At 43.6% G+C, this 13,490-nt stretch overlaps 1 protein-coding gene across 3 annotated transcripts in view; it reads right to left on the reverse strand.

Annotated features, from left to right (window-relative positions):
• Positions 1-13,490, reverse strand: part of LOC139995847 (uncharacterized) — a 142,045-nt gene that overhangs the window by 51,335 nt on the left and 77,220 nt on the right. Inside the window, exon 1 of one of the 3 annotated variants that reach the window (XM_072019709.1) lies at positions 11,849-12,769. The exons of the other annotated variants lie outside the window; for them this stretch is intronic. Within the exon in view, the coding sequence (XP_071875810.1) occupies positions 11,849-11,968 (120 nt within the window). The 5' untranslated portion in view covers positions 11,969-12,769. Of the gene's footprint in view, positions 1-11,848; positions 12,770-13,490 lie in introns of those variants that run through there. 3 annotated transcript variants of the gene reach the window in all.

Here is a 13,490-nt window from a genome sequence, read left to right on the forward strand (position 1 = left end):
GGTCGCAAACGAAAAAAGGACTTTGTACCGATGCAGCATCGTAAAACGGAACGAAGGTCGTGAAACAGGAAGCTAGTTTCCCCCTGGGTGTCAAGCTCTCGACTGGGAAATATTATTCCAGGGCACACGACTATGAGCATTGTCGAATTTGAAAGTCCCTGCCAGCTGTGGCGTCCCGTTCGTCGTCGACGCTTGCCTAGAGAAGCTACCAATGTGGGATTAAATGCAAGACACGAAAGCAATTTGCCGCGGCAGCTGCTCGACATCTGCGGATTGCATTCTGCTCGCAACCTTCGCGATCTAAGCTCGAATAGTTCTAGTACGGACGAGCCGGGTTCCGACTCGAGTTCCTACCTCCCCGATCACGTTCGCGCAGATTACACGGACGATTCCGTCCACCAGGTTTACCTGTAAATAGAAATCCCAGCACGGAAACGATTCTCGAAATAGGAGGAACGTGATGGTCCAGCTGAAAACGGACGAGATTTTTAACGCACGAAGCTGGACAATGAACTTCGTAGATCTTGAATCGGAAGAAATTTCGAGGGATTTCGAGCGATTGGGATGAAACCGGTAGTTTCAGTTTATTAGAGAAATAAATTGGTTCGATTGGAAATTTTTAAGAGAAGAGTAGGATTGAAGGAGATTCGGATGAAGTTTATAAAATCCTTTATGTTACGAGGAAATATCAAGCGATGGAAACTACCCTGTTATCAAACGAAAGAATATTAGAGTTATTTTTGCACGATAATAAAGATGACAATTGGTGAACTCCAAAATTTTTTGTGAATCTTCTTTTATGGATTTTAGATTTTAAAAAAGGATTTGGATTCAGATCTTGGGAAAGGAGCGAGAGAACGAAGCGATTTAGTAATATTATTATTATTAGTAGTAGTAATAGTAATATTTAGTAACATTGGAAACACAGAAAACGATGTTGTAACAAGAGTTGTTTGCACATATCGGAATGCTATTACGAACTCACGTCGGAATGTTCTAATGGCGCGTGAAGAGGAAGTTCAAATGCGTGTGGAAACTTAGAGATTAAGCCAAGAATGTTCAGAGGAATATAAAGCATTTTAGAACGAATATTTCTCAGGGAAACATGCCAATGAATTTTTTAACTGGTCCGAATTTTAACATTGTATTGCAACCTCACTTCACCGTTATTTTTCTTTAACTTGTCAAATTATTTTTCAAAGGGATAAGGTTTCCGCATAAAAATATAATTGACCCAGATGTAGAAAAAGAAGTAAAGAAAGAACGAAACAATTTCGAAGTGTCAGAGGCTCGTGACAAGTCGTCCGAAAACCTCGACTTCATCTTGAAGCGCGAGTAATCACTCCATAAAGGGAACACGGTTCACCCTCGGAAAGTGAAAGAAATGGGGCGCCGTGTATGTCAATGAAACTGTCTCGCCGTCGAAAATAAAAGCGGCTGCTCACGATTTGGGACGTCGACGATAAAAATAAGTGCACTCGGAGGGTCTCGGAATTCCCACCAGCGATAACAGATTAAGTACTAAACTTGCTAACACTCTTCGGTGCAACTTATTTGGAAAGAAAACTTAAATCAACCGCATTTCGTTGCATGTTGCTCACGCGATAAATTCTCCTATCGAATATTTGATTAACATGTAGCGATCTGGTGGTCGATCGAATTTTCCTGATAATTGACACTATCATATTGAATGACATACGCAGTCAAAATTCTAAAACTGTGTACAAAACGAGGAACCTGGTTACAATCGGGCTTGGTAAACAGATTATAAGACCCTTTTACACTTTGACGAGAACCAGTTATTTTGATTGGTATCGGTATAAGTAACCACGATACAAAATTATTTTGATTTTGAATACCAAAATAAAAAAAAAAGAAAGTTCATGATATTATTCCATTAGTCATCGCTGTAAAAGTCGTTACATCATTGCGGGAGAAAATGTAACACGTAGTAAGAATTTTAAAATAAAATTGTAAAACCAGTCATTTTAACTGGTGTGATAGTTCTAGTATTAAATTCTACCGTGTGATTAAATGTTGGTGCAAATAAAGATTTGTTATAACAGCGTTGAATACTTTTAAAAATGTATCGATATAGATGTGTAGAGAAATGTATAGATATTCTAAATCTTCGATACTCTGAAAAACTGGAACGGTAGAAAATCCTAGTATAATCCACACCAAATGAGATCATCGTATGTAAGATGTTTCAAGGAAAGAGCCTATTCATTGGCGTTGAATAATGATACGAAGAACGTGTTTCACTCGCAGTAGTCTTCACGCGAGCAGAATGGAAAGCGAAAGCAGCTGAATCATACCTATTCTAACTCGCATTCGCTTCTATCTAAACTTCAACATCTTGGAGAAAAACTATGATTTTCGAAACTATTTCATATTCTTGTTAGACTAATGATGCATCTAGAAAAAAAAAGAAAGAAAAAAATCGTGAGAACCGGCAATAAAACGACTTAAAGGCGTTTTAAAGGCGTGTTCTGGTCAGATTCCTGTTGAGATAAAGAAAAAAAGAAAAAAAAAAAAAATACGTAAGAATGCTCCGTATCCAAAACCTAATGATCGCGTAAAATTCCTCAAACAGTTGACTGGACGTTAGATCGAGATAATCTTCGTGGTAACGAGCTACCTTCGTCGGAACTTCGTCCTCCAGTACCGTTACGATGTTCCCTAAGTATAGGATATGGTGGGTCCTCTACAGGAATTCCAGGTGACATGTTCTCCAAACATCCAAGTTCGGCTAACATCGAAGGGGCATTGTCGTAATGTTCGATCTTTCGAAAAGCTCCCTCGACGCTCTTGCGAACTAGCGTGTTTCAGAGTTACCAAGTTTCAAAGTCCAGCGTCGAGAAGTTTCTGAACTGGTGAAATCACATTCGCGAGGAAGAAACAGAGGAAGGAAGCACGGCGTAGGAACTGAAAGGAGCAAAGGTTATGTACGGTCACGGTCAAACGACTGGCGTGAACGTGCTTAGTCACGTAAAGCTTTTCGTCGACGGATTTGTAGTTTCCACGTGCCAGCTTATGCCTAATATGCTCGTAATATGCACGATCATTCCTTACGACAGGAATTTGGCTATCGCTCGTAGATGTTTTGTTTCAAATATTTGGATAATTCTATAGGGTTAGCATAGTTCTATAGGGTCTAGCGTTAAGCTTTTTGACTTTGATCGTCCGTCTCAAATATTTGGTCGTTATGACACATTTCGCACTTCATTCCTGTTTAGTATTTGCTTTCGACGTAGTTGACTTCGTTTGCACATTAGTAAATAGAGTCATTAACAAAATGATGACCAACTATTTACGACCAATGATTCACTATCAGCACTGAGTCACGACACGACAAATCTATTATCCATAATAATTAGCCAGAACGTCGTTTATCTTTGGCTAGTAACGTTAAAAAGAAACCAAACAATTGCGCAAGACCTTTGGCCTCTACAAAATATCTGCCCCTATCTACAAACGTACAATCCATTCATAAAAAGGAAAGACTTATTTTGTAGCACTAATAACTCTCACAATCAAACAAATCAAAAAAATAATATCCTACACTGTAGAACTCACTGGAATAAACATCATGAAACATATCAAAACAAAATTTACGACTTTCTCGCTATTTTTACCCTCCCCCTCTCTCTCCCTCTTTCTTCCCGAATCGCTATACACGTTCATTCTAAATCGGGCAACCACGAAAAGGTCAATTTCGTATGTCGAAAGATCTCCCATTCGCGGACGAAAAAGCAATCGACAACCGATCGGCTTTCGATCGCGAAACGGTAACAGGTTCCCGAGTTTCGTAATCACGTGTTTAATCAGGAGCACGCCGGGGAATCGCGTTCGGCTGAGAATCACGAGGCGGACATGGAACAATGAGAAACGATCGCGGATCGTGGCCGCTGTTCGCCGAGTGTTCCATAGCGCGCGCTACTCGTTCCGCTCGATTAATCCGGCCCCGAGTGTCGTGCTGGCATTTCCGTGTGAAAAAGCACCCTTTTGTGAGCCACGAGAGCGAACCGGAGCACCCGGGAGCACTCGCAGGGAGAACACGATGATGGGTCTTGACGCGACGAGTCTGTAATCCTCGCATTGTCTCTTCATCGCATCTTCGTCTCTTCGTTCTCTGCCCGATCCACCTACACAACGATACCCTGGGAAATCCGTGCCTTTGTTAAGGGCTGCGCAAGATTCGGATTGGTTCTCGATCTTCTCTCAATGTTACCGGTGTGTATCGCCCGGAATCGGGAAATCCACACCGTTTCTAACCGTTCCTTCCTATATACGGAGATGTCGAAACGTTTGAAGAGAGGCATTGGGACGTTGGTTCGAGATTTTTTGAGCGATCGTGGTAGCTATGTTTCACGATTGTTTTCCGCGATACAGTACAAGTTGAAATATAGCTATAAACTAGTAAACTAAATTCCGAACAGGTACGTTCTTCAATTTCAGAAAAATCCTCTTACATTTTTCGGCTTTACATTCATCTGCTAATATTTAAAGATTTTCCTAGTCTCCGTAGCTCACGGTAAAAGACAATTTCATCAAAACCGAAACCAGCATACAGATACAATACCTGACAGAGTTCATCCAACTTCTCTCCAATTTCTCTTACAGCGCGTATAACGTAGCCGAGCGCGGTGTGCAACATCTTACGTCCGTCCATAACCGTTACGCCGCGCGGGGCGAGAATGCACATAGAAATGGCTGTCGTAATCTGGCCGCGACATTCTGCGGCTACGTCTCGCGTTACGTTCCTCCTGCAGCTGGGGTGACAATAAGAAAGGCGATACCCTCGCGGTCGAGGTTATCTGCGCGACGTTTCGCGATTGTCCAGTTCTCCTGAACGTGGAATCGCGCTCGTTAGATAGAGAATCTAACACGGAATCGTCGAGAAAATCGAGAGAATTTACTCGATCCCTCGGTTAACTACATTACCAGCGTTCCGTATTATCAGGCAAATCCACTTAGAAAATATCGCGCGTCAGCCCCGGAATCCAGCAGGGTACCCCAAGGAACGCGCGAGTTTCTGAAGCCAGCGATCTACCGGAAAGCTAAGCCAAACTACATTATCCTAAGCTTAAAAATATTTGCTTCGTTTGACAGCTGAAGCCCAGCACAGTTTAACTCAGGAAACCTTAGCTTCGAAGAGAAAATATCAACCTAATACTGTATGTTGTAAACAGACCGATTTCCCTTCCCTTTTTCGAATAGAAAAGAAAGGAACAAGAAAGTCCAACATCGTATGGATCGTAACGAGGTGTTTAATTGGCTTACGAAGGATACTTCTTCCTACTTTTATGGATTGTCGTCCTCGCTTCAAATTTGACCGATATCGTGGTTGAATCCACGAGAACCTCGACTTTGTGATAAATAACATTCCATAAAGAGTCTAATCAGGTCTAGGTAGAGCTTCAAACCAGTTCGAACAACCAGAAATTCCTAATGGTGACAACGACCACTTCTCGTTAAGTTTACGATCATCGCCACGACGATCGTTTCAACTTGTCCATAGAAAAATCTGAATAATCAAGCCCTAAGTATTCCTAAACCGAGATAATCTCACCTAAAAAGCGAAAGGGTAATTGAAACATAGAAATTCGAAGATCGTTACAAGGTTAATAACAACAGGCGGATCCATTTTACAATGGAACAAGAAAAGCAACAAATACTTCCAATTTTTTTGAAACTCTCTCACCTAGGCGATTACAGTAATTTCGAATAAACAATAGACCTAAGATATCGAGCGAGTGTGATCGGTTAGAAGAACGAAGGGGTCGAAAGTGCACGATATCCCCGAGGCTGTCGATGATTCCATCGCTTTCGCCTGCGATTCTTTCGTTCGCGAGAGAATAGCGAAGTTGAAACACGTTCTTAGTATGGAGACCCCTCCAGTCTGGCGCCAAGCAATAATAACCATTCGCCCACGCCGAGATCTTTCTCTCTCTCTCTCTCTTTGGCGAGGTTTTTGCACCGAATGGCCGACCAGTCGCAGAATCCCCTTGCAACGCTAAGCAAAAAGGTCCATCGGGCCTGGTGAATCGATATCACGTCGGCTCGCGTTTGGCAAATCGTTCGAAGCAACGTGTCTGCTCGTCGCGTTATGTCCACTTCGATTCATCGGATGTTCTTGTATGAATTTCAAATTACAGCCTTCACGACTGAAAATCCAAATCCGAGTCACGCTATCGGAAAACTATGGCTGCATGACATACTACGCTGCGACATCGAGGGAAACATTGATTATTTTACAGTTGCATCTGGCCGATTTGGATTGTAAAAGTTTGCTTCGCTGTGAACGATGGTGTATTTTTTAGAAGTTAAGGTAGATATTTGTGATTGTGATCTGAATAACTAAAGAAATAGGATCTAAATAGAGATTTGTTTCACCTACTACGTATTCTAACGAGTGTTATACTTTGGACGTTCTATATGCGTTCTATAGTTAATTAAATAAATCTTTCCATCGCTTTTCTGTACTTCTCAATTTCGTCAGGTCGATCGATATGTCTGTTGAATCGCTTATTTCTAAGTGTATAACTATACGAAATGGCAGGATTTGAAAAGAAAGCTTAACACAAACAAAATAAATCGCGTAGAGATTTAACGAAATCAATTCGTCACAAACAAAAAGTGATTCGATAAGCGAGTATATTACGAGCTTTCAAGAAGCTCGTGCCAATTGAGTAGACTGGAATCGAGATAAAAAAAAAGTGATTCTCTGTTCCAGCTGTCTACCAAAACAGATAATAATTTCTCCTTGGCGATCGATTGAATCGAGAGATGATAAAAGATAATCTTCGTCCTTGAAGTATGGAGGGTGCGCGGAGCTCATTCTCCCCACAGTCCAGTCGTCTTCGTGCAATAATGATCGTCCGAAAGCGCATATCGGCCTCAAGCACGCCCAAAGGATACGCATAAATCCAGCGTATTCCTCCTCCTTCGAAAGGTTCGTAATCTCTTTTCGACATCGAAACTCGTTTCTTCGCATTGCACAGCAGATGCGAGCTTTTCCAGATGCCATTTCACGTATACCCCCCGCCCCGTCCTCCCTCTTGCCATGCTATCTAGGGCATGGAGGGCAAGACGAACGAAAATAATGAGATTAATTCGTTAAGCAAACGCGATGACGACACCATTGGCCTCCCTCAGCCACGTGTACACGGCAACGTTCTTTTTTCTATTTTATTCCATTCGTTGTTTCTAAGCCTACGATTCGAAATACAGCTGGACGATGAAAAAGAAATGGATCTACAAGTTTTTGTTCTTTAAATGTAGACACGAGTGCTTTAAGATATATTAGTTCAGTATGGTAACACGAGAATGAGAGCTTTTTATTGTGTAACGACGTGAAATTCTTTTGGGTCACGGAGTTTTAGTTTGAGTAACAAAGAAAAGAGTTTCCGGTGTGTTAATGGCCTTTTTTTTAAAGATCATACGTAAACGTACTTATAAAAACAGAATTTCCAAATATCTTTTCCATCGGTTTGTAGGTAATTTTATAAAATTGGAAAAGAAACTCGAGTATTCGTAACATCGCGATAAAGTATACATATATTGCTTGGTTCTTAATGATTGAAAGTTTTCTATCTTCATCCAATCCAAAATCAATCGATAAATCCGAGCTACACGCGAGAGCTGTTCAAGAGAGTTAACTCTCCTGATTCGAAGCTGTTAATAAAGGAAAGAAGAACGGTTTCGTCATGGTACGTGACAGATCAGTTCTCATCTCCGCAAACAGGAATTAGAGCCATCGTGTTAACTTCCAAAGCAATCCGGTCGTCCGTGACGTCCCACCCCAAGTCATCGTGACTCGGATTCTTTCGGCTAGCGTGGCAAACAACGGCAGACGAACGACACCTGAGCGTGGCTGACTCCGTATTTTTTTTCTACAGCCTGTCGACACGGATTATGATAATGCTCGTTCTCTCCTCGTTGCGTTTGATCCGTGAGGGAGAGAGACCGTTCTAGGGTGGATTCCCGGCACGAGACAGCCGAAAAACAGGGTTGGTGGCACCCGGTGAGTCATGCTTCATCCCCCACAACGTGGAGACACAGGATGAGAGGGTGAGCAGCCACGGTGACTGGTCGCCAACATCCCCCTGGTATTCTGCCTGCAGCGCCGCATTGCCTATGGGTTCCCTCTTTGCGATTGAAATTATATTTCCCTCCATCTCCGGGCATTCGCGTTCGATGCTGTCATACTACCTCGTTTCGCTTTCGTGGAAATCGCTTTAACTACCAACTCCCCGGTCTGAGTACGGATTGTAATCGTACTCGACGTTTGATGTTTCGACGAGCAGATTTTTGGGTTTGTTGAAGTCTGTTGGAGTTGATACAATTGGGAAAATATCGTAAATACGTGGAATATGATATTTCTCAGAAATAGTAACAGATGTTCGATACACAACTGTACGCCGATTACGATAATACTCGACGTTTGATATTTCGGTGAGATTTTTAAAGTTCGTCGATGTTCGAACAGAAAATTAATTATAATAGAACATAGTGCTTGCCGGGAGTAGCGATAGATTTCCACTCTGGCATATTAATAGCCTTGTTTATTTTCTATATACACGTTTTTCCTTTTTCCACGGTTATATATCCCAACGAGTAGACATCCTCTGGAAACCGCCCACGATAGACCGTCAAAAAGTCGTCTTCGTGCGGCATTGTCCGTGTAACGAGTAGGAAAAAAGGTAAACACGAGATAGCGGGTAATCACGCGACACCGCATGATTTACCGAGACAAGGAGTGCGGCAAGGCGGCGCAATTCATAAATTATACCAATTCCGCGGAGCGATCGTTCACGATCGACGGTGAAAAAACAACGTGGCGAGCTATAAATCTCGTGGTGTAATTTGCGAACGGAAGAGCGTTCGAGAGGAACGCGTGTCTCTCGAAGCGCGTCACGAAGAGGATCGATCGTGTGTGTCCACCTTTTCCTTCGATTTTGACTAACAAATTTTCGAGGGCGAGTTTAGGCGGCCCTCGGCCGTGCAGCTGGCGCTGAATCATCCTTGGCCCTTTGGTCTGGAAGCACGACGTTGCCAAGGTTTCGAAGCGGCTTCCAGCGACTTTTATCGTTTCCTCTTATTGAGCTCGGGTCTAGAAAGAAAAAACGAGCCCGTGCCCGTCTCTGATACTGAACAGAGGCTACCAGAGCTCACGTGACTTCCGTCTTTCGCCGGTACGCTGCTGTGATAACCACGGCGTCGCTGATCCTCGTTCGAGGTATTCGCCGCGTAGCCACGAGCGTTCACCAAAACACGAAACAGATAATAAACACGGGTTACATGGGTAATTAGCTTAATCTGTAACACGATTTTTTTTCACTGCTGGTTTGCAGCGAGCTCGATCGTTAAGTACGAGGAACGGAAGCGTGAAGAACGTTTCGGTGAAGGAGATTGGATGGTAGAATGTTGCGATTTAATAACGGGTTAGATCGAGTCCATCGTAATATGCTCCGCGCATTACTGGTTTATTCGTTACTCATCTCGTTTCCAACAAAAGAAATCTACATATTCATCTATTTATATTTTCATTAGACCGCTTACGTTACTCCGAATCATTCTCTCTATCAATCAAGCTCAACCTCGCTTAATTACCACATATTTTCTAACCACAAAAGAAACTTTCCACATACGACAACAAGTATTACAATTGACAAATTAAGAACGATGTATCAGAATCAGAAAACGGCGATTACATCATGAAAAATATTTCACGAAACAGCGAAGCAGAGCGCCTTAAACCAGAAACACAGCTGCAAACGCGAAATCGCTACATTACCTCCCACGCTTTATGCAGATACCGCTCGACTCTCCAATTTCCCCTCTCCCTTTGCGCAACACACGACAGACCCTATTGATCGCAACGTTTCAAGCACATTACGATCAAACTATCGATCTTTCGTGAGCGCGTTAAATGTTTATATCACGGCCATGCATTATTAAGCCGTGCGTACAACGGTCGCCTGGCCCCGTGCTCCATCGAGCCCGGGGCTTCAGCACCGTAATTCAAGCAGCCACTTCAGAGGCAACAGAACGGCCGCAACAATGCCCGTAACTGTAGATTCGAGGTAACTTTACACTCGAGTCCATTTTCTCGTTGCCCACTTAAGCTCGTTGCAACGTTCGCGCCCTGTCGGTCGAAGGAAAGGGTCCGTGACACGTGTTCGAATTTCCCTTAACGGCCATTGCATGGTTATGCTGTTCGACCACCCCGCGTACCAATTACCCGGAGGTAACTCGAGATACCATTACTCCATCGATGCAACGAAATCGCGACGCTCCTCCGTGAGGGTATCGTTAGGGAAATCGAGGAATCTAACAGGGACTTTGCACGCAAACGAAACACGGTTGCACGTGATTGTTGGTGCAGATTCGGTCGAAGACCTGATGGTGACACACGATAGTCTCGCTACGAAAGTTTAAAATAAACCATCCACAGTCTTCTGATAGTAAACGATCGTAAATATGGAGTGTAGACTGGTATGAGAATATAGGTGATGAAGAGTCTGCACGAATGTTGAAGATGGAATTTTAAACGAGGTCTGGAGTTGCACGATAAAGGCACGAAAAAGATCGAATCACTCGATTTAATAAAAATCAAGCTTAAACTTTCTTTTTAGCACGTAACTGTAATTTCTAAATTTGAAATTTCATTCTAAAATGAACAACGTAAATTCAACTTTCCAAAGTAAAACCATTCTTGGTACGTAATTTTCTTCTCGAAAGAAGAGAAGATAGTATGAAATAAGATAACGCGTAACGAACGAATCAACATTTTGCTTCCATTGAAATATTACATTCTAACAATAGTACTTCTCCGTGCCATTCTAGAACTTCCAGATAGATCCATCAAGCGTTTAAAAGCAACGAGAGAGAAAACCTTCTTCCGCTCCAACTTCACCGCTAAAATCATAACAATTACGGCGCTGTTCGCCGGAAGGAAGCGTCGTAATAACTTCTTACTTCGCGCAGCCTCGTAAAGATTAAAAAGGGGCGCGGAGGGAAGGGTCAAGGTGAGATAAAGCAAAATTAATGGCAGACCTAAATCCCTGCCCGGTGGATCTCCGCGAGTTTGCCTCACGGCTGGAAGAAAGAAGCTCGCTGAATTTACGTGGCTGTGAGCCGACGTAACGCGCGCAACGTTGATTTCAATTACTACCTGTCGAGAATTCCCGATAATTTTTAGGAGATTGGCGACGATCGTTGCGTGAAATAGAATAGAGTTAGCTGTACGAACATAAAGTGCACAAAATTTCGGACTATCGACGTCTAATATTGAAATACTAGAGAGTGTGCTGCATTTTCACGTTCCTGCAAAGTTCCATTGAGATCGATGCGTAACGTCGGTGTTGCCCTCACACGTTGCTCGACAGGAACGAGATCGGCGTGAAGATCGGAGCGAACTTTCGAAACGTTCCTCGTGCGTGGCGACGCGTTAAATTAACACGCAGACTTTTCCATTAATAAAAGAGACCGCGTGTATGGTGACACGCGTTTCGAACGTGACAAACCATACGCGGTTACGTAATCGAAAATTGACGATTTTTAGGACGAACGCCATAGACCGGTTTCCATCGCGCTAATCCACTCCAACACACGAGTTTTTAATTATTCCTACATTCATAACTGCTATATTTTGTCTCTGTTCATCGAATACTATGAGAAAATACGAAATGATGTATAAAATATGAGGGCGGTCGAAAACGAAATTTAGCTAAAATATATTCGACGAATCAATTTCTCAAGGCTTAAATTTACAAATAAAGGAGTTTTGTATCTCGATAAACGAACAGTGTGAGTGGCAATTGCCACGCGAATCACGTACCATGCCCTCGTCTATCGAGGTGTCTTCCTCGAAGTAGCACTCGTCAGGTTCATCCGGTGTCAGAGCGGTAGGAGTTTCCGGTGACTCCTCCTTAATGTCCTGTCTCCTCATCCAGTCCATCTTCAAGACTTTTGAGCCTTCGGAGATCAGACCAGTCGATGCTTCTTCTCGATTCTATTCCTTACTCGTTTCCAACACAAGATCACATGTCTCTTCTCGAACTCGATCTTGTAGCACGAGATTAATGAAAACAACCGGTCGGATTCGTATGTCGAAATGGGAAACACTGAAACGAACTACAACGACCGCTTTCCTTATCGTTTATCACGAACCACGCTCCGATTACGCGGAAGCCACTCCGCCAACGACTGTCACTGACATTTGCCAAATGTCAAAGCTTTTCGTGCCGACTATGTAATATATCCGTGACGCTAACGAGGTGTCGGGCTTCTCTCGTTGATCGAAGCTCCGATATACTGTGCGCACCGGGACCACGGATGCACACGTGCACCGATCGTGTATGCTCCGATAACGACGAACTCCAAAAAACTTATTCACTGTACGTTTCACTGTACGATGCTGCGAAATGATTCTGTCAGAAGAGTATGAAAACGATTTACCAAAAAAAAAAAAAAAAAGAATCCTCGTAAGGAAGTTTTCCGAAGTTGCGAAAAAAACGTTGACGCGATAATCCGATTGAGAGAAAACGATCCTTCTCGTAGGATAGTCACGAGTCAAACTGGCCGACTAGATCTTTCAACATGAGGCTCTCTTATCGAGAGGAAAAACTCACACGCTATACGGCTCGATATCCAGAAGAGAACGCGTCGTTAATACACAGAGCGTACCGGCGAACCAAGAGATGATTGCGAGCGAGAGACAGACGCGCGCGCAGTCTCGCATGTGCACACGAGCGAGCCACGGCGGCGGTGCAGCTGCAACTGTGTGTGCAGGCCGGGAATGCTGGAGGTGGTATGGAGGCGGCTTGGTGGGCGCACTCTGTCTCGTCTCTGCTGCTGCCAGCCTTTTCTCGCTCTGTTTTACCTAGACGTGCCTTGTCTGTCCTCTCCCTCTCTTTTCGACTGCTACTAAACTTTCTCTCTCGTATCCGTGAAAGCCCCATGCGTCGTTCACTCTCGCTCTTTTCAGTGAATCATCCGTCTCTCTTATGCTTTTCACCTTTTCGTTCCCTCTCCCGCTCGTCCTTCTTTCCCAGTCGCTCGTAGTCACATCATATTTTCCATCCCTCTCCGATGATTCGTCAGACCTAACGTTTATCTCTCTCTCTCGTTCGAGTCTCTTTCTCCGTTTAATTTCTTCTTTCTCCTCCTCGTAGATTCGTCATCCTGTCTCGGTTCCACTTTAGAGCGTTCCGTGCACCTCTAGCGCCCTCTCTGTTCTCTATACGTTCTATGCCGCTGCTTTTGCGCCATCTTCCTCCCACCCTTTGTTGGCCTCGCGTTTTCCTTCTCCGTTTCGTTCGTTTCTGTTTCTTTGGTAACTCTCGACCCCTCCGTCTCTCTCCCTCTGTCCTTCGTTTACCAGCTTCGTCGTATATATTATACCGCGACCACGCTGTCCTCTATATTTCGTACAGCTTCCCTCCTCGCTCCAGCACCACTCTATTTCCCCCGTCTATCCC

The sequence above is a fragment of the Bombus fervidus genome, chromosome 16 (genome assembly GCF_041682495.2).
Source record: "Bombus fervidus isolate BK054 chromosome 16, iyBomFerv1, whole genome shotgun sequence".
Lineage (NCBI taxonomy): Eukaryota > Metazoa > Arthropoda > Insecta > Hymenoptera > Apidae > Bombus > Bombus fervidus.